At 40.0% G+C, this 21,756-nt stretch overlaps 1 protein-coding gene across 1 annotated transcript; it reads right to left on the bottom strand.

The window, feature by feature from the left end:
* Positions 1-14,529: 14,529 nt before the first annotated feature.
* On the bottom strand, positions 14,530-15,432 carry LOC140344436 (perilipin-2-like). Its single transcript, XM_072431555.1, has one exon. The coding sequence runs from the start codon at positions 15,430-15,432 to the stop codon at positions 14,530-14,532; it is 903 nt and encodes a 300-aa protein (XP_072287656.1).
* Between the last annotated feature and the right edge of the window lie 6,324 nt (positions 15,433-21,756).

Raw genomic sequence — 21,756 nt, 5'->3', positions numbered from 1 at the left:
GGGCGCTGCAGGTAAGTACTGGTACCCGGCGTACAAGACGACCCCTGACTTTGTCATAGATTTTTCGGGGTTAAAAAGTCGTCTTGTACGCCGGAAAATACAGTAAATCTTTTTTGCCCCCATAATGTGTATTCTAAAGAGGGGAGGTCAGTTCTCTGAAACCCATTGGCTGTTGTTTCTTGTCATTAAACATTTTTCAAAGAAGCACCAAATGGTATAGACCATCTTCACTTGGCACCTTAATTAATGCTTTTAAAGAGGAACCAAACCCACCAAACTCACCTTTCCCTGTACTGTAACAGGGCACCACCCTCTTTTTTCCTGTAAATATTTGGCCATTTTTACTTGGCACCTTACTTTTGAAGAGGAACTAAACCCACCATACTCACCTATTCAGGTTCCATTGCAGGGCAACACCATTTTCTACCTTCATCTCTTCTTGGATACAATATTTACCCATCTTGATTGGCTGGGATGTAACTTTCATACTGGCATGCTGGGGTTCATTCATTGTGCAGGGGAAGCTGAAATTGATGGGTATTCTGTAACAGTTTCCTGGAGCAATCCCCAAGCAATCAGACAGGTAGCAGGGATTATTTAGGAGGGACATCACCGGTGCCTTTCTGCCATAATGACTTATCTGATTGAGCATTTTTAAACCCTACGCCCAGGATTACAACCTGTCATGAACAATTCTACCTCAATCAGAGATGCCAGCCTAGGACATTAGATTGTTTTTTTACATATAGTATATTCACCATGGATCAAGCTTCCTAAGAAGAAGGACAAATTATACACATGGAAATCTAATCACCTAGTACAGCAATATCACACACCTGCCAACCTTCCTTCCTTTGAGGTCGTCATTAATCCTCCATACATGATCATAAATGAACCTAACATTGGAAAATTGCAGATTAGGAAAAGATAGAAAGCTGTGATTTGTGTGGATATTCATCGCTCTTGACTCATACTTGGTCTGAAGATGGAATGGTAGTAGAAGGGGGTTGAAGTTGGCTATGGAGAGACTGAAGGTTCAGAGATGGTCCAGACCATCGAAGAAGGAATCAATGAGACCTGAGAGAGATGAGTTAAGTTGTGTTCACTGGGAGAGACATTGATGAATTAGGAGGAGCCTCTTGGAGTGCCGAGGTCTCCTTTAGGAAAGGAAAGAAGTGCCAAGAGTGAGGAACACAGAAAAATATAGCATGGATCAATGTATAAAAGAAGACCCATGTGGGAAAAACAATGACACATACTTGCAGAGAAGCATATATTAGAAAAGAAGTCCCATTCTTCATTCTTGTACCTGCCATTGGAGAAGGCTTTTCCTCTATTTTTTGACTGTCCCACCATGAACCACACATCATATGTACGTTAGAGCAGAAATATTTCATTATTACATAACTACTTCATTTTAGCACTGCTGGACAACATGTTATTGATCTGGACAGTTCTTAACTGATGCAGGATTATCATTGTTATACTATGATCAATTATATCAATGTTCTACTGATCATTGGGCAGAGTGCCAATCAAAAACTAATTGGCCAAGCATTCTTTTTTTTTTTGGACTATTGATTAACTATTGTTTTGAAATCCAAGCAATTATTTGTGGAAAGATCAATATTTCAATTAGATATTATAATGAAAAATATTGTAATACAGATCTTACATCAAAAAGGTGGTGGTACAGTTAATCAGATAAAACAATTTAAACTGTTTGAAAATACCATAGCAATGTCAATTGAAAATGCTATTGATAATTTATGCCCCCATGAATGTCATTGTTTTTAAACATTTTTAATCAATACAATGTTTTTGAAGAAATGAATGTCTAATTGATTGAAAATATTGCATAGTGCATCGCCAGACTTTCTGTAGTATCTAATAAGGTGAACAAATGCTCCGACAACGTTTTTGGAATATACACCATGCCAAGTACTTTTTAGACATCCATGTATAATTGAGGAAATTTTCCTTAATTTTCTTTCCTATGGGGATATCTCCCAAGATGCTAAATTCCCCTTCCTAAGAGGGGAATTGCTCTCTTCAACAACTGTCCCTGGAAATCGTGACCCCATTGATCCCATTGTCAGCTCAAGAAGGCAGAATTTTTTTAAAGCCCATTCTTAAAAATTTAATGTGAATGTCCACATGCAATTTGTTATTTGATTTGGTCTTCATAATATACATCTGTGGGAAATCAGAAGCTCTGAGATGTAACAAAGGATGAAAAAATTGTGTTTTAAGCTCTGTTTTGTTATCTTTTGCAAAACTATTCAAACTATCACATTATCCTATTCTCTACTACAAAAAGACAAATTGTTTTGTTGTCCCAAAGCTAAAAAAAAAATCTTACTAGAAGACAGTTATAATCTTGCATTGCTCAGATTTTGTTAAGTGATGATAACACTCCCAGGAAATGTTAGACTGACAGAGGATATAACCTGCAAAACCAGACAGACTTGTTTGTGTTATGCATGGTATGTTTTGTCATGATTTCTAGTATAAAATTTACCTTGAAACTGATATCTGCAGTATTGCACAGTCTGCCTTTGTGTACAAAGATTCTACCTGAGATATGATTGCCTATATAGCATAGCCTATCTGTATAATATTTGTTGTATAATATGTGTTGTCTGGGCCCACCTTTCTCGATGGTTTTAATATAGAGGAATCCTTTAAATAACGTTCAGGTCTTCAGAGAACCCTTTCTATAATTACTATTACCACAGCTCACAGTATATTAGTGTAGTGATCATATAGAAACAATGCTTCTTACATTGCTGGCCAAGAATGTCACCCTTATAAATGGCCAAAAAGATAATTGGTGTCAACTAAAATGACCTGAGAGATACAAACTGATCATTGGTAATGGAACCCCAAGCAACCTTTGGAGGAACCCTGGATGAGAAACAGTGATCAAGGCAATAAATGTCAGAGGTAGAAACTGAAAGACCCAAGGACACTCAAGGTCAGGTAGAATCAAGTCTGGATAACAAAGCCAAGGGTTATACATGGGTTGTCAGTCATCCAAAAGGATAATCCAAGGAGCCAAAACATTTACCTCTGACCCCCCAGGCAATAGGAGTCAGAGGAGGAATCCAAAAGGTCACCGAGAGCCTCGGTGTAAACCCAAGGTCACTCAAAATCAGGTAGAACTGTTCGGGAGAGTAGAAGAGTCTGGGTAACATAGCCAGGGGTCATACATGAAATGCCAATCAGCCAGGAGGATAGTCCAAGAAGAGGAAGGCCTGGCTAATAAATCAGAATCTACTGAGCCAGGTGGGGTCAAGAAATATTGGGCTTTACTGCCATCATTTCCAGGCTGTGCAAACCTCTGTCCAACATGATCAGAATGGTTCTACTGTGACACTGGAGTTTGGAAGGCACTTTAGGCAGGGTGTGCCCATGTTCCACCTGGTAAGTCCACCCAACATGGTGCTGTAGATGTCCATGGCTGTAGATGCATGAATCAATAAGTAGCTGGTGGCTGAGATATATGTAGTGTATATATATATATAACATATTATATGTTTTATAAGGGGTGCATATTTTCCAGTTCCAAAAAAACTACAGAATTGTCAGGTGAAAAGATGACAGTAAAAACTCTTTATTGCCCAACAGCACATCCGTTGCGTCAAATTTACAACATATTTCAATTGTGTTCTAACTGTAAGTTACACCTCCTTCAATTCACAGAAAAAGTTACAAATCTACAGCAAACATAAAATAAACTTGGATTTACAAGAGAGAATCCAATAACAGCTGCAAATTTGCATGTAATCAGAGAAGAGACTGACAAGGGATATTTTGTGAAGTTTGGTAACTCCGTCTACTACATGTCCACTTGACCCAATCCCTTCTGATCTACTCCGTGCCCATTCCTCCACCCTGGCCCCTGCCCTAACCGAACTATTCAATCTCTCCCTTTCTACTGGTACATACCCCTCAGCTTTTAAACATGCCATAATTCTCCTACGCAACATCTCCAAAATCCGCCCCTACCTGTCCCCTGAGACCACCAAACTCCTTGTACATGCTCTTATCATCTCCCGTCTGGACTACTGTAACATCCTTCTCGCTGGTATTCCACTAACCCGACTCTCTCCTCAACAAGGAAAGATCCTGTTATTTTTTAAGATTTCCTTGCACATGATTGTATTCTTTTTGCAAAAGGTATTTTTACTACATTTACTAGACAAAGTAAATTATCCCTTGCAAGATTAAAATTCACCTTGGGAGCAGGGGCAGTTGGCTCAGGCCTCTAGTTTGTAATGGCCCCTCATTTTCCTTCTTTGTGGAGCCATGTGGTGCATGTTCCTCTTTTTTGGGTTATGGGTGAATCTACATCATTGCCTTTGAGTGCCATTTATAGGAGTTACATATGAAATTAGACCCCCTTTATAATTTATCTTTAGACTCCACATTTTTATGAGGCACCCCCTGTTTTTTTAATTTCTTGAGTAAATCAGCTTCTATCCAAAAAGTTTTTCATTATATTTCTTATGTTAGTTCAAGTGATGTCTTTACTGTTCTTGTTTTTGCTCTGCAAGAAGATCATGGCTGGTGGGAGAAACCTTGATACTCTTCTCAAGAACCCCCAACCCTTATTCAAGTAGTGGACTTGCTCTTGCAAGGATTTAACCAATATCCAAATTTCTTGAGGGTATATGTCAGAGTAGTGGGCATTACTAGGTAGGCTGTATTTGCAATTGGTAATGCCCACTGGTATAATGGTTCTGGAAGGAGCCTGAGCATAAAAAGGCATGCCAGAGGGAGTACTTCTCAAGCACCCTCAGCTCCAATTAAAGTGTGTGTTGTGGTGCAGTCCATACCAACCCACACAATACAACACACACTCACATGATTGAATTAAGGTGAACCTAACCTTCAGATGGTGCCCTATGTCTTCATTGGTGGCTATTAGCGAGTCTTCCATAAATAACCCTAAATTATGGCAAAAAATCTATTCTGTCTTCATTTTAGCCATCTGGATTACTACATCCTTACATATGTCTAATGGTCATTAAACAATTATTCACAACAAAAGCAGTGTGCTTGAACAGGTAAATAGTCTATAAAACTATTACATATTTATTCTGTCATTGTAACCTACTTCAGTAATATATATATATATATATATATATATATATATATAGAATAATTTTACTTCTGCAAGTATGGGGCTAGGTCAAAAAATCGTATCAGAGCTTCTCTTTTACATGAATGTGGTTTTTAGATGCCATTTTATTTTAAAGGAGTTTCATAAATATTTTAATTCAGTATCTGTGTTGATATATTTTTAGTTTTTATTTCCTTTTACTATCCCAATTCATTATTTTACGATTTGTTTATGTAACCAAAAAATGAAGTGTCCTGACTTGTCTAGATACAAATGTTTCCATAGAGCAGCTGATGAATCATAATTGGGTCAGATTTAGATGAAAGAGTTCTTAAAATCTTGTTCCGATGGGGTAATCTGAGGGAGGATATAGGGAAGGAAGTTTATTTTGTGAAATCTTTGCCTAAGTCACAAAATGTGTCTTACATATTATCCAAGAGAAAGTTTGCATATTACAAAAATAATATCCTCAGATATTAGAGTGTAGGGATCTTTATAAAACCAGGTTGTCCCTGCTGTGGTGCCAAACCTCTAATAAATTTTTAGGCAATGGTAATGTTATCAATGTATCCTGTACACACTGGGCCTGAATTATGAAAACTCTACAAGACTGGAAAAAGATGAACTATTATAGCAGAACCTGGGTGATCCAGCATACCAGGAATAGAACCTCTTGAGGAAACATAAGGTTCCATGAAACCATGGTTAAGAAACACTGTTCTAGGCAAATCTGTGGCTTTTAGTATTATGTGTAAACTTCGGCCAAATCTCCTTCTGGAAGAGGCTGACAATTTTGAAGTTTGTGAGAAACTATTCTACAGCTGCTTCTACTTCCTCAAACTTGCATACTGCAAGGTGCCGGCCTAAAAGGAACCACCCAGCTTGTAAAAGACATTTCAAGATGTTTTGTTGACACTGGACAGATGATATCAGTAATTGATTGTGTACCCAAACTTTAAAGAGTACAGGATTGTAAATAGTAATAGGCAAATTCTGTTCATAAAGGCTTTAGCTTATGATCTTTGGTGTTTACCATGGTCAAACTTAGCATACAATACAAGTCTATGGAAGATAAATTATCCATGTGTGTTTTTGTTTGAAAGAAAAAAACATAGAGTTTTTGAGATTGAACCAGAACCTCCAAGCATGTAGCCTGAGTTGCCTAGACTAAGTGGTGGGCTCAGCATCCTACATACTATAATGGGCCCATTGCCATCAACATTGAGAGCCCAACATTGATTCTTCTGAGATATCCACTACCTATATAATCAACACAAAATCAAAAACTATGTGTCGTAACAGTAATATTATGTGTCCACTTTAAAGACCCATAGGCAAATTCAGGTCATAAAGGCTTTAGCCAATGTTTTTGATGTTCACTGAACTCAAACTTAGCATAAAATATCTATGTCTATGGAAAACAAATCTTCCACTTAGTGTTTTGACATTATTGGCGCATATACATGTATGCATGTGTTTTTGTTTGAAACAAAAAAAAAAAAGCACAGGGATTTCAGTAAATTTGAACCAGACCCTTATCCAAGCATGGAGCCTGGGTGGCCAGGAGAAACTGGTGGGGTCACCACCATCTCTACTACATTAGGCCTCTTGCAATCTCTCAACACTGGGAGCCCAATTTTGAGGGTAACTTCTGACTTATCCACTACCTAAAAATAATCAGGTAGCCCCCTTTAGTACAACATCGATAACTATGTTTTGTAACAGTAATATTATATGCCATTCTAAATTGTGATTTAGGTTCACAAAGGTTTCAGCTCATGTTCTTTGATGTTCACTTAACTCAACTCAAACTTAACATCAGATGCCAGTCTATGGGAAACAAATCTTCCAGTATTGCCAGTATTAGAGCAAATGTATGAATGCGTTTGTTTAAAAAGAAAAAAGCATAGAGTAGGAAAGTAGGACGTTTTTGGCGTAAATATTTATGAAAGCACAAGTTTTCTTTTTTTATAAATATTTATTCCACAAACTTCCCACTTTCCTTTTTTGGATATTTTTGGTCATTTCATGCTTATACTGTTTATGGGATATGGCAAGTCATTGATTTATATTGAATATTGCTAAGAGGAGTCAACTCGTACATTCCTTTTCTCTAAATTTGAACCAGATCCCGATTCAAGCATGGAACCTGGATGGCCAGGAGAAAGTGTTTGGAACAGAACTCTCACTACAACATTGAGCCCCTTGCCATTTCTCAACATTGGAAGCATGGAGCCTGGGTAGGCAGGAAAAATGGTGGGGCCAGAACCCTACCTAATATATTGAACTGCTTGCCAGGAATCATCCACTAAGAGTTGTTAGGTGTGTATTTAATTAAAGAATAAAACATAATAAAACATTTTTTCTAAATTTAAGCCATACACTTATCCAAGCAGGCTTGGTGACCGAGAGAAAGTTGAGCCTCTTGCTATCTCCTAACATTGGGAGCCCAGTGTCGAGGGAAAGAACTTCTTCTTACACATCCACTCTCTTTAAAATTAGCACAACATCAATAGCTATGTGTTGTTACTGTAATAATATATGCCTATACTAAATAGCAATAGTCAAATTAAGGTCATGAAGGCTTCAACTCATGTTCTTTGATGTTCGCTGAACTCAAACTTAGCATCAAATACCAGTCAATGGGAGACACATTTTTCACGGAGAGTCTTGTCATTATTAGGACAAATGCATGCATGTGTGTTTTGTTTAAATGAAGAAAAGCAAGGGGGTTTTCTCTAAATTTCAACCAGACTCCTATCCAAACTTTGAGCCTGTGTGGCCAGGAGAAAGTGGTAGGACCAGCATCATACCTACTGTTTTGGGCCCCTTGCCTTCTCTCAACATTGGGAGCCCAGGAGGGGTAGAGCCTCTTCTGACACAAAAAATACCTACAAATCCTGAAGCTTCTTTTATTACACAATCAATAGTCATGTGTTTTAACTGTAACAATATTTTCACTCCCATTACCCGAGGCTGTTCAATAAAGTCAGTCTTTATGGCATTGATATCTTATGGTCTTCTCTCTACACACCGGGTGGATTACCTCTATAGTAAAGTCCACAATAATGAATAACATATACTTTGCCTCTCCTGATTTGGTATCAGATACAACTGTCCTAGCTATCTCTGTGGATTGCAAAACACCTTCCCTCCAGTTTATGAAAAATAAAAGAGAACTTTTTAATCTTTACCTAAGCCTAAGATAGCAGTGAGTGCCTGCTGGCAAACAGGAAATGTCCTATCTCGAGAAAAAAAAAATTCTGTAAAATGTGCCTGAAAAAAATGAGGACAAAATCTGAGAACTGATAAGCTGTAATATATTACACTTCAAGTCTAGGGTTTGATTAAACTTAAAATGATTTCATTGTTAAATAGTCATTTTGGGTGGGTGGTGGGGAAATGAAATGGGAAAGCGAAGGAAACTTCCCAGATGTGATGAACAAGAAAGGGTCATGGGTGTTCCAATGAAGGGAAGGCCGTAGAAATAAACTTATAGGGTGCTGGTAAAGGAAGGTTTGTGAGGCAACTGTTCTGAGGTTAGCCAAAGGTAAAGTTCAAGGAGAAGAGAATACAAATGATAGATGGAAGGTGGTTGGTACAGTAAATGCTGTAGATGTTTAACCTTCTGCTAAGGTGAAATAATTTGTACTGTAATTGCCAATTTTGCAGTTGATTCAGGTATTCTAAAATTAGGATGGTTCTGCTTAGCTTCCATTGTTTGCTATCTTATTTTTGCCCCAACATCGGGATGTAATTAGGATGCAAGAATGTATTTTTCCACGTTCAAGATAATAATTTACCTCCAGAGAGGGTTTGGTTGCTGGGAGTAATGAGTTCGGTTGAACTGGAATGTTGATTTGTAAGTTCCAGAAATGTAATTTTCTTGCGTTTCCATTGCTTCTAGACCGCTAACATATATGTTATAGGGGAAGAAAAATACAATGTCAGGTTATTGCTTAACCAGAATCAGTTCAAAGGGAGCTGCATTTGCAGCATTGTATTCGCAGGGTCTGAAGAAGCTTGAATTTCCAAAAGGTACAAATTATACAAAATGTTTTCACTGGTGATATGAAATATATTGCAATGAGTTCTGAAGATAAGAAAATGTTAAAGCTTGCAAGATGCAAGTTGGTGGAAATGCCATGCCAGGTGCTCTATGAATGGGGAAAAAAAAGCATAGGAATTCCCTAAATTTTGAACCTGACCCTTTTTCAAGCAGCCTAGGTGGGCGTAAAAAGGGGTAGGAGCAGCAAGCTTTCACCCTTCCTCCTTTTTATACCATAGTTGGCACCTTGCCCTCTCTCAATGTTTAGGGACAGAACCACTTCAATTACATCTGCTTTCTATAAAGTACTCAATCAATAGATGTGATGGTATTTCTGTGGACATAAAATCAAAATTTGGCTATGTAGGTGTTATGTAATTATTTTATATGTATTGTATTTATTATTTACTTTCCAGTGGTGTCTGCATGTTTATTTCCTTTTGGGAATGGGTGCAAATGTTTCCCTATATTTATTCTTCTTATGAAGGAGAAGATTTCTAGAAAGCCCCCTATTAAGGAATGGGGCTTCCAGACTCGATCAACTTCCCCACCAAAAAATCTGTACATCTTGGAAAACGGTCACTGTTGAGGGAAGGAATGTGGCTTGGTATGAAGAGGAAAAGGGCAAGCACACTCACTGAAGTTTAGAGGGGTTCCTGGGGTATCAAACCACTCAAAAATGGCCTGACTGTGGTACTAAGAACCTAGCAAGCCTTATATTGGAGGAGCATACATAGCTGATGACACAATGGGGGCTGTTTATAAATCTTTTTCACCAATGTTTACCCAAAATATACATATTTTTCACATTGGATCCAATCAGAAAATGTGAGAATTAACATTTACTTATGAGTCATACATTACATTTCCTAATTTTGGACAAATGTTAGGAGAAACTCGGATTAAAATGTTTATCAATAGACCATTTTAAGAGAGTCATAGAAAGTGAAAAACAGTAAGAGCTTACTTCAACTAGAAACAAGTCAGCACAGACTTTAAGCAGTGCCCAGGGGCAAATGGAGAGCTAACAGGTTGGAGAGCAACTAGTAAGTAAAAAGTAAAATGACGTGATTTTAAATGTTTGGAATGCTAAATGCAATTTAGGAGGAGGTGGGTGAAAAGGATGATTGAGGTCAATAGAATATGGAAAGTACCTGGCAAGGGAGTAAAGGAAAAAAACAAAAGACATGCTGTTCCTAAAGTGTATGCAACCCCAAAAAATAAAGAGGGGTTAGTCTTTTGTATAGACCAGAAAGGGTTATGGGAGTGATGGCGATGAGAAGACCATACAGATGAGTTCATACGGCTGTATTCATAGAAGATAGGGAAGTTGCTGAGACAACAGATCTGGGTTGGACCAAGGGAAAAGTCAGTAGAAAAAAAAAGATAAGTATAGATGGAAAGGGGTTGGTGTGATGAATGCACCATATGAGGAATAATGATAGATGAAAGATATTGGTATGGCAAATGCCCTGGATGAAGGATAATGATAGGTGGAAGGGGTTGTAATAAGTAGTACGCCAGATGTTTGATCTTCTGCAGATGTGAAAAGATTTGTATCATGGTGGTTGATCTAAACACACTTAGGAGCACTCTTTCTGGCTTCCATTGGTTGCTTTGTTTGGTTTTTGACCCCACATAGAGTAAGTTCATGATTCCACTTTAACTCAAGAGAAGGGTTGGTTGTTAGAGGTAATGGGTTGTGCCAAATTGGAAAGTTGATCCACTACTTCCAGACATGTTATCCAATAATCTTTGCTTGAGCATGTAACCTATGTATTATTGGAAATGACATTGACCTGTTGAGATGTAAATCATTGCCAAATCAGAATAATGCAAGGGGATCTGTTGTTATGAGCTAAAGTTGGAGAGGACGCTTGTATTCACTGGGACTGTAGGATCTAGATCAGTGTTTCTCAATCTATTTACCATGGAGTAAATGACTTTCAGGGCTTCAGGAAACCCCTCCTATCGTTCCCGAAGATATGAAGCATTAATTTAAGTAATGAAGTGAGTTCCGAAGGTATGAAGATAAAACACAGAGTGGCTTGAAAGACGCAGGCTGGTGGAAATCACCTGCCATAAAACGCTGTTATCTTTATGGATAGTAAACACAGACGTAAAACTTTGCCAAACAGTGATGCAAAAACAGATTCCAGCTGAAAGTGAGCTAAACCAAAGCTTTACCAAAGGTATAAAGGTTAATATGATACAACTAAGCAGTAAGAACATGGGCTGGTCAAGGGTGAGCACCTGCTCAGCCAGTAAGCACTAAGATTTGACTTATCAGGAACTAAGTCTTCTCATGTAGATCTCCAGATAGCCATACAATCCTTTAGACTCACATCGGGATTGATGCATATTGTGATGCATGCTGACAGAGCACTGCCCATTGACAATGTGCTTCAAAGCATGTTGTGCATATGCATTGATGTGGGGTTTGATGCATTTTCATTCATTTCAATGGAAGTTCATGGAATGCAATTGAACTTCAAGCTGAGTTACACGCCAACCATCAGTGGAGAGCAGAGGCAGTAAATGAGAACAGTGTCAAATAATTAGCCATGGTCAGTAACTTGCAAGCAATGTGGTACAGAGAAGTAATCCTGAGCAGGTTGGGTGAGCAGGCTAAGGTCAGTAGCAGAATATGAGAGACCCAAGCAACAAGTGGAAGGATAATCCGAAAAAAATAGGATAAAAAGCTGGGTCAACATAGAGTGTTCAAGGTTACAGATCAAGTCAGGCAATCAAGGATAGGAGTGCTTCTGTACCAGACCCCAAATCAAAGAGCATGACTTTTGCAATTCTGCAATGAGGGGAAAGGGGCCTTGGAAGTTTACCTATTTTTGGGGCCCAGAAATGTCCACTCCGACCACTTAGAAAGGAAACAATGGGGTACAGAACTTTAAATAGTACACTTGATACCAATATTTGTGTGTGTGTGCAGATGCATGCTATGGAGCACATATGAGAACCTGCATGGAGATACACACACATGCATTAATCTATTTCTCTTTCATCTTCTCTTACATCATGGCTTATAATTCTACATAAACTATGTAGTTGTGGAATGTGACATCAACCCACTCATTCTATCACAGGGCTAATTAAATTACTAAATATTCTGGCTGCATTTATCTTGCCTGTAATTTCCTGTTGGCAGGAATATCAAGTAAAGGAACCACTGCAGAGGGAGGAGTGTGCGGTTGACGTGTACACTGGATACACTGAGATGACTCAGTAGTCACCCTTCAGATTTCCTGTAACTGTGCAACATAAGTTTGCCTTCTATGATTAAACTAAATGTCATATATACAATTCCAGTAACACATTACCACCCTATGGCCTAGATATAATTTGACATTTTTCGTGTGTTTAAGGCGAAACTCCATGACAATGTCAAAAAATACAAATATGTGGAGTGTTTAACCTGCTATGAAAGTCCTGCAAGTTGATTTCCTTTCAGAATGGTCACAGCCTTGTGTCATCATGATGTTCTCAGTATGAAAGCTGTGGTCTCTGCAAAACTCTGACATAGCCCCTACAAAACACCTATAGCTCTGCAATTAGGAGTAAGCTTCCTGCTAATTGGAGAGCTGTAGCTCTGACTTCCGCATATATCAGACCTCTGCAATGGCTTCACTACTTCCACAAATGGAGGAAGAGTCGCAACCTGCAGCAAGCTAGGGAGATGCACACTGTCTACTCCTGAGCCTTCATCTACCTGTCAGATTGCAAGTGGCTGATACAAAAGGCCTGATTTATAAAAGCATTACAAGACTGGAGAAGATAGACTATCATGGGAGAACCTCATAATCCAGCAAATTTGGAATGAATCTGGTCAATGTAATTTTTTTTAGGAAATATATTTGATTTTTAGCTTTGTGGGCTACATTGATGTCTACCTGGTGTGCTAAATACTTATCTATCATCAGCCTCTTTATACAAAGTTCTACACAGGCTGCAACATGTTGAGATGTCTTGTGTAGTATGATACACTATATGGCTTAGCTTCTCACCTTACCAGTACACTATCTGCATTAATTTTGCATGTTCTCCTTATGTTGGCATGGGTTTCCTCCAAAAAATGTACTAAATGTACAAGTTACTTAATGTGTAAATTTGCTTTCACTATGATAGGGACATTAGACTGTGTCTATGTTAAGGACGGTGGTGTGTAAGTTCCTTAGAGGGACAGTTAGTGCACATGGACTCTGCATGTTGGCACAAAATAAATACATCATGACATGACAAGTGGGTTTAGGGATTACTAGTGGCAAAGTTTGAGTTTGATCCTATCATGGAGTAAAATCAAAATATCAATTTCCATGACCTTGCATAAAGCTAAAAATGTTCTCCAAGGTATCCTTCTTTCCAACGCTTGATCGATAATTAACTGGCTCAGCAAAATTCCACCTTACAGACATTACATTTTCCTAATAGTAACATAAACAGTCATAAACTTAAAAAATAGTGTTTATTATTTAAAGTCAAGAAGCTATAGATATTACTTATAGGGATATATGGAGTCAACCAGTGTCTGTATATTTGACAGCCTGTGGCAGTGAAGCAGTAGTAATGGTGCTCACTGCAGACTCCATTTATTCTTATATTTCAGAGAGCCTCCCGTTGCTTCTTTCTTAGTGGCACCTACCACAAAGTGGCCTTTTTGACTTGTCAATGTTTAAGCTGCAGTGATTTAGGTTTGGGCGCTGTGGTATATTACTAGGGGTTGCTCATGGTAGTGGGATGCTTACAGTACAGATTAAAGGCAGCAGATTCCAAAAGTAGAAAATAACAGCAGTAAGATTTATTTGTTTAGGCAAGTGTTACAGCACACTCCACAGCTTCACAACAAAAACAATAAACAGTAGCCCGGCTAGGCCTCTGGCTACCTCACTTGGTTCCTGTACTGTTCCACTCACAGTTTTGTAGTACTGTTTGGCCGCTGGCTTTCCTGGAACCCTCTGGCTCTCTCCCAGCCTGGAACACTCTGGATCTCTCTCAGCCTGGAACACTCTGGATCTCTCTCAGCATGGGACCCTCTGGCTCCCTCTCAGCCTGGAACACTCTGGATCTCTATCAGCCTGGAACCCTCTGGCTCTCCCTCTCAGCCTGGAACACTCTGGATCTCTCTCAGCCTGGAACACTCTGGCTCTCTCTTCAGCCTGGATCCCTGAATCCAATTGACCCATGATAGGGCCTCTGCACTCCCCTCTATTACTTGATCTACCCTTTCTGTAGGCTGCCATTGAAGACCTGTGTCTTTCCTTTTCTAGGCAAAACCCAACAAACAACAGAAAATGTTCTTTTTAGAGACCCGGTGCTCTGGACCAATTTGTCTCTGGGATCTTTAAGCAACTTCAGCAAAGCGTCTTTTCTTTAAATTAGTTTCTTCCAGATCCTCACTGTACTCCTGAACATCATGTGTTTTTTGATTGGCATCATTTATGTTCTTCCTGGCATACTCAGTCAGGTCAACTGTAGACTGTAGCTGAGCAATGGACTCCTGATTTCTGCATTTAGCATCCCTGAATCTTGTCAATGCTTGATGGTAAGCATCTTTGCATGCCTTGGAAGAAAGTGATCCCAAGCGAACATAGTAGCTTGCCTTGTCATTCAACACCTCGTTTTCTAGTTCCTCGTCAGTTGGTGGTAGGTTTTGTTCAAGAAGTGTTTCAGACTTTGGAAGAGTAGTATCAACACTGCTGCTCATTTTGCACACCGCATAGTTCCCAAGCACAGTGTTGATGCTTCCATTTACAACAGACATGGTCATCTCCACCCTGTGACACACTGCTTCCTTGGTCTTATTAACCACTCCAGTTATATTTTGAATCACTGCATCTTTAGCACCAACGACAGCCTCTGAGGCATTAGCTATAATCTTGTCACTTGTCTGATACAAAATGGGCCGCCTCTCTTCAGTCTTATCCAGTTTAATGCCAGCAATGTTGTTTGCTACAGCAAGCTGAGGTTCCAGTTTCTGTGTTATTGGCATTGCACCCTTAACAGCCACTGTGGTGATGGTCTTCAATTGCTTTTCATTGTTGTGAGACTTCTGATGTTGAATAAGGGCATAACGGTCATCGAAGACTAGATCACAGGAGTGGCACTTCTTTTCTTGTTCGGTAGAAGTACGCTGGTTGCTTAAGTGAACCCCTAGATCACTTTTTCTTTCCATAACTGTATAACAATAGGGACAGAGAACTTTGGCTTCATTCTCAGTAGGTATTTGCAGTATGTGCATTTTCATGGTTCCTCCCTGTGTAAACCGAACATAACAAATGTAGCATTCATATAGCTTTTCCCCAGAACCAGTTCTTATGTGCCTCTGCATGGGGCGATCAAGATTTGAGCGCCGGGGACAAGTATAGCTGCAGAGCTTATATTGGAAAGTTTTCTTTACACATTTCTTTTTTATTTTTGGTTGGTTTTGGAGGCTTCATGTTTCCAAGCACTTTTTCAGCCTTCATTTCCACTGATGTAGCAACATCTTCCTTAACATGCTCCTGAATATCCTGTTCATCAGGCACAACAGGGACAGTTTCTCAGGGATTGTATGAAATAATATACACGTGTATTTGTTACATAGTATCAAAGAAAAACATTTACATAACGCAATCAGGTATTTTACCTTGGTCCTGTTAACACTTCACAGGACCTAGGTATTATATACTAGACACCGTGCTTCTATGTCATCAAACACATAAATGTGTGAAGAACCGCAAAAGTCCCAACCGTATAGAATTTGTGCAAAAATCCAACGCGTTTTGCCACCATTAGGTTTCCTAAGGGATATCTTTTGTATGTACTTTTCGGTGTACCCATGGGAGATCATAAAAGACACAAACATGTGTGATGATAAATGTGGCAAGGTGAAGGAAACCTTGTTTAAATTAGTGCTCCTTAAGCCTTGAAGAGGATTTCAGTATATTTCTATATTGATGTACATAAATGATTCGTAAAAGCTTTGGTACTCAACGAGGATTGGTGTTTCATCCATCCATCAAGATTGTAAGCATGTGTAGGAGGCACAGGCCTTCCATTGCAATTTTAGAAACAGGTCTTTGAAATAGGGTCACAAAGGACACAGCCAAACAGACACTCTCTTCTCTATGACTTCAGTAGACTGTGTGAAGTGAGGTATGGCACTATTGTGCTTGCTACTGTACTGGTAGGCCAAGCCCAGTTGCAGAGTGCCAACTTCTTCCTCATCCTCTTTCTCTTCTGTCCCTTCATTCTCTTCATCTTCAGATTCAACTTCTTCAGCCACCATTGGCTCAGCTTCTTCTTCATGCCCCTCAGGCTCGTTTTCTTTGTCTCATTCTTTCTTTAGTTGGTGCCGGAGAAGTTTCTTCAGCCACTTTGACTGAATTTTGTAAATCTTGTAAGTCTTCTCTTCAGCTGATAAGGAGACACATTCTGTCTCTTGATCCTTAACTGTTTTAACAGATGTCACCTTTTCTGCAAGACGCTCAAAGTTTCCTAATGTAACATTTGTCCTGTACATCTCAGTGTCGGTGGTATATACTGGCCAGGCATACAGGGACATCCGTTGGGCAGCAACATGCTCCATAGCCTCGTTGGGTCGAGGGCTTCTGACAGCGACATGGCCCCACTCCTGGCATCCCCAGCACTGTAGTGGACGCCGAGTGTCAACAGAGGAAATCTCACGAGCCCTCCTGTCCTCCTTGTCCCGGTCACTGACCTGTCTTTTATTCCCAGCCTCATGGGAGGAAAAATTCTTCTGCATTGCCCCGGGTAATGACCATTTCTGGAGGTCCGCATGTGTCTGGTAAGTCCGTTTGTGCACTGTGCACCGCAGGGTTCACACCCAGACGCCTCAAAACTACCGTTTTTAGCTTCACATAACATTTTGCGACCTCTGGGGCCTTTTCAGAGTCCCCTGTCAGAAATGGCACCACTATACCTGCCCACTGCGATAGGGCCAGCCCTCTCTCTCCGCAGTCCTCTCAAATGAATGGAGGTAGGCCTCAACATCATCATGTGGTGTCATTTTTAACAAAAATTGGCTGGCTCAGATGGACCTAGGGCTACTCCTGGCTCCAGAATGTCCCTCCAAATTCTGTGCTGCCCGCAGCTGCCCAACCTCGCTCAGCACTTTCCGATTTTCCGCTGCAGCCCAAGAGACTTCTTCCAATTGTGGCACCAAAAACCAGTTGGTCTCCTGCTGTGCCTTATTCTCTCTTTGTACTTCATAACTCTCTCTTAGTACGTCATTGGCTTGCAGCTGTGCAACATCAGCAACCAAAGCTGCTTCAGGATCTCTTCCATTTTGCTGCTACTTGATACACTGTCCCTTTAAATTCACTGCTGCAATCTTTGCTGCTTAATCTGCCCTCATCCTCTAATCTGCCCGTAGCCTGGAATCCACTCTGGCTCTCTCTCAGCCTGGAATCCACTCTGGCTCTCTCTCAGCCTGAAATCCACTCTGGCTCTCCCCAGCCTCCGACTGCTCACTCTCAGCCTGGATCTCTCTGGCTAATTTTTTCCTCCTCCCCTTACACCGGAGTGCAGGTGCATATTAACCCAGTCAGGATTGGGTTGGGCCAAGGAATCCACCCTTCACTCCTTGGCCAGCTCCAGGGCCCTAAAACCCCTGGTTTACCTTATAAAAACCTATTCAAACCTAATCACCTTTTATTCCCCGGAGCCTTTTTAACACCTTTTTGCCACTTTTAGTGACACTCTGTCACAGTGCAGATACACCGATCAGCAAAAATATTAAAGCCATTGAAACAAAAAATGGATAACATTGATTATCTGGTTAAAATGACACCTGTCAAAGTGAGATTTTTTAGGAAGCAAGTGAATAATAAGATCTCGAAGGTGATGGTTGGTGCTGGATAGACAAAATTGTTATGGCTGGATGACTAGATAGAAGAATGCTTGGCATCTCAGGTTTTGTAGGGTGTTACTGTTAGTATCTTCCAAAAGTGGTCCAAGGAAGGACCATATGGAAACCTGCCAACAGTATTATATGGCTAAAGCTCATGATGCATGTGGAAATCAACTAGACTAGTCTGAAATCATATACAAAACTCAGTCTGATCCCACAGAAGAGCTACTGTAGCAGGAACTGTTGTAAAGTTTAATGCTGGCCATTGGGGTATTGTACATCATAGCTTGCTCATACAGTCAGAGTTGCCTTGGATATCCTTTAGAAGTCAAGCTCATGTAGGAGGGATCTGCTTACATCTTGGTGTCAGATACTACAGGCTATTTGTATAGGCCTTGTGGAGACCATGTCTTAGTGAAAACTTAATGGAGGCAAAAGGTGGATCTATACAGTATTAGGTAGGTGGCTTTACAGTCTTGTGGGACTGCCATATTCCCTCTTTCAGGGTGGTCTTAAATGGCGTTTGTTGGGCAAGGCAGGATTGAGATTTAACATAAACCTAAACCCAATTTGGATGATGCTTAGCTTGCTGGAGCACAGCATTTTATCAGGGTTCACTGTTACCCCATAACAATAAAATGCAGGAACAAGGACTGTCATGGCAGGACAAACAGGTATTATTTAAAAAACTTGAAAATTAGGACTACAAACAACTGGTATGGTAACATGGTAAGGTTTATAAAATATTTTATTGATTGGGTTTACGTATACTAAAAATTGATGTTTCAAAAATCTATTTAGAAATGTTTTTATAAATAGATAGACAGATAAAATAAAACACATATACAAATATTTTGAGAATATATTAATGTAGGATGGATCTATAAAATGCAGATTATCCAATAAATATTTATTTACATGTGTGACATACAAAATGAATGAGAACAATTTCAATCAACTTCTAGTGAAACTGTTTAAATATTGCAAAGTTTTAGAATGATGTTTTTCATAGTATTTTCAACTATTCAAATGTACCCTGACAATAAATATACATTTTTTATGACAACTGCTTATCAAAAAACACCAATCTGGATGCTATATCCTATTTTAATGATAGATCAATGGGGTGTCAACCACAGCCTACAAACACTGAAACACTGTGTGATCCATAGATATCCATAGACAAAAATGTTTTACTTGTATTGTATGAGGTTTCAAAGTGCATTGTATAGCTGAAATATATGGATGTATTGAGTTCAGGTGCTTCCCATAAAGGGTATCATTATTGATAACGTTAGAGCATACAAAAACATTTGTTGTATTAACAGTAACAGTTCAGGGTCAAGGAATTTTTTTTGTCTGTTGGGGCATATTTTGCTTTGTGAACCAAGCCAACTCCATAAGACATGGAGATGTGGGAGAACTTCAGTGGTTTTACAAAGCTCTTGATCCTACCCCTACTGACTCCTTTAACATAAATTGGTTTGGGAGCCAGGTCCCCTCATACAGCATCAGTACCTGACCTCATAAATACTCTGTTTTGGCCACAAAGGGGTACAAGCTCCACAATAATGGAATTAGATGCCTGTATTCTAATATAAATTTGATGGTCAATGATGCTGGTTATATTCTATTATAATCCTGTCCTATCTTTATCACTGTCTGTGTGCCCTATGGAACAATTTAGCAAATTTCCTTGATATTTGACTATTGTTACAGGGGGTAGAGGGGAGTTGAGTGCAAACTGCAAACTTGTGGCTGTCATTATTTTAGGTGTGGAGGGGTTAACTCCAAATTGAAACTCTTTGTTTGTTGTCAGCTGTGAGAATTGTTGTTGTGTCTTGGGAGCTGGAATTTCAAGGCAACTGTCTCATCAGAAACACAGAGAGGAATGAAAACTTTTCCTAAGCCATTCCAGATATTTTGTGGTTTAAAGGTTTTTAGAGTTCCAATAATTTCTTCTTTGACCCTTACTTTAAAGTTGTTAACATAAGTGCATGGTGGAAGCGATTAGTTGGCCCCCCACATTGGACTTCTTTTCCAGCCTTCCTTGAAAAGACTGTGTCCTGATACCCCTTTGAGAGACCCGTCAATGGCTCTATGTGCATCAGGTGTTCGGTCACTGGAAAAGTCCCTTGTAGCTGTATCTAGGCAGTAATTGAATCTAGGCAGAGACTGCCAAAAGTTGGTGGAGCACATGCTATGCTCCACAGAGCCCTGTAAAAAGATAGTGAGCAAATGGAAGGGGGAGAAAGATTAGGCTAGAGCAGGGGTCTACAAACTTTTATGGCCACTAGGCCGTTTCAGGGGTGGGAGGGAGCACACTAGGCGGGACTCTGAGTCCCACTCTTATGGCTCTGCCCACCACCAGGGAACATCCCCTGAACTGAAATCCCTCTCCTCCGCAATGCATACGGAGGAGAGGGATTTACCTTCAGGGGGCATTCTCTATTTACCATGGCGTATCAACGCCCGCTGCGGTAAAAAAGGGAGCAACAGCAGGTAGGCAGCACCGTAGCTCTGGTAGTTCCTATTGCCCCCTGATAGACCTGGCCGGGGCCTCGAAGCCACGGGTTGCCAGCCGGCAATAGGCCGGATCCGCCAGCAGGGGTTAGACCGGAACTAACTACCGGCTAGGCCTTATCTGGCCTAAAGGCCGGAATTTTGCCTACCCCTGGGCTAGAGAAAGGGGAAGAAAACAGTTGATAAGGCACACAAGACGAGGATACATAAAGTGCAAAAAAATATAAAGATGAGCAAATAGACAGAGAGGCACCCAAAAAGAATAATTGTGGTAGGTGACAGATAGCTGGAAAGACAGGATACTGCCTACAGGTGTGCCCTAACAATGGTAGGTGAACTTTCTGCTACACTGTCACAACCCACATTAAAGCCTGACTATGAGTAGGTGGACAGGTCTTGGGCAAGGGGGGGGGGGGGGGTTGCACATTGAACTAAAAAAAGAATGATATAAAGTACCCTGCAGGACCCTTCCTGTGTTGGCATCACATGGACTTAAAAGTAAAGAATCTCTACAGGACATGGTATTTATATGTTTTTAAGGAAGAGGGAAATATGGGGTTGCATTTGGTAATTTATAATGGTTAGGTTTGAAAAGCATATCCAAAGGTAAACCTTTTTGGATAGGGTATGGTTCAAACCCCGAATGTTGTGTTATGGAGATATACCTTAACTTCCTTTTCCAATACACAAAAGCAAATAGGAATTGATTTCTCTAAAATGATGGTAAATCCATTCTTAAACAACTGCCATTGGAACATGTTTTGCAGTGTTTCTCAACTTTTTACCTTGGGGAAATCCCCCCAACTTTATGGTGTTGGGGAACCCCATCTATGATTAATATATCCAAAGCTCACAGTACATTAGTGTGGTGGTCAGTAGGAATAATTCCTCTTACATTGTTGGCCATTGGGAAAAATGTCACCCTTACAGATAGCCAAAAAGTTAATTGGTGTCACTTAAACTGACCTGAGAGGCACAGCTTTTCTATGCTCAAGGAACCCCCAGCACGAAACAGGTTTGCGAAATTTGAACAGATATGGGAACCTTGGGATGCCTACTATACCAGTCTACAGGTTTAATATGTCGCTGGTTCCAGACGCCACTGTGCTTCCTATCCACCTTTGTTTGTATCCCCCACTCCTTCCCCCCCTTCCTATTCCCCGGCTTAGGTTTGTTTTTTCTTTTTGACTCATT

This window comes from Pyxicephalus adspersus, chromosome Z (assembly GCF_032062135.1).
Source record: "Pyxicephalus adspersus chromosome Z, UCB_Pads_2.0, whole genome shotgun sequence".
Lineage (NCBI taxonomy): Eukaryota > Metazoa > Chordata > Amphibia > Anura > Pyxicephalidae > Pyxicephalus > Pyxicephalus adspersus.
The sequence above is the reverse complement of the archived record's forward strand: the minus strand, read 5'-3'. Positions and strand labels throughout refer to the sequence as shown.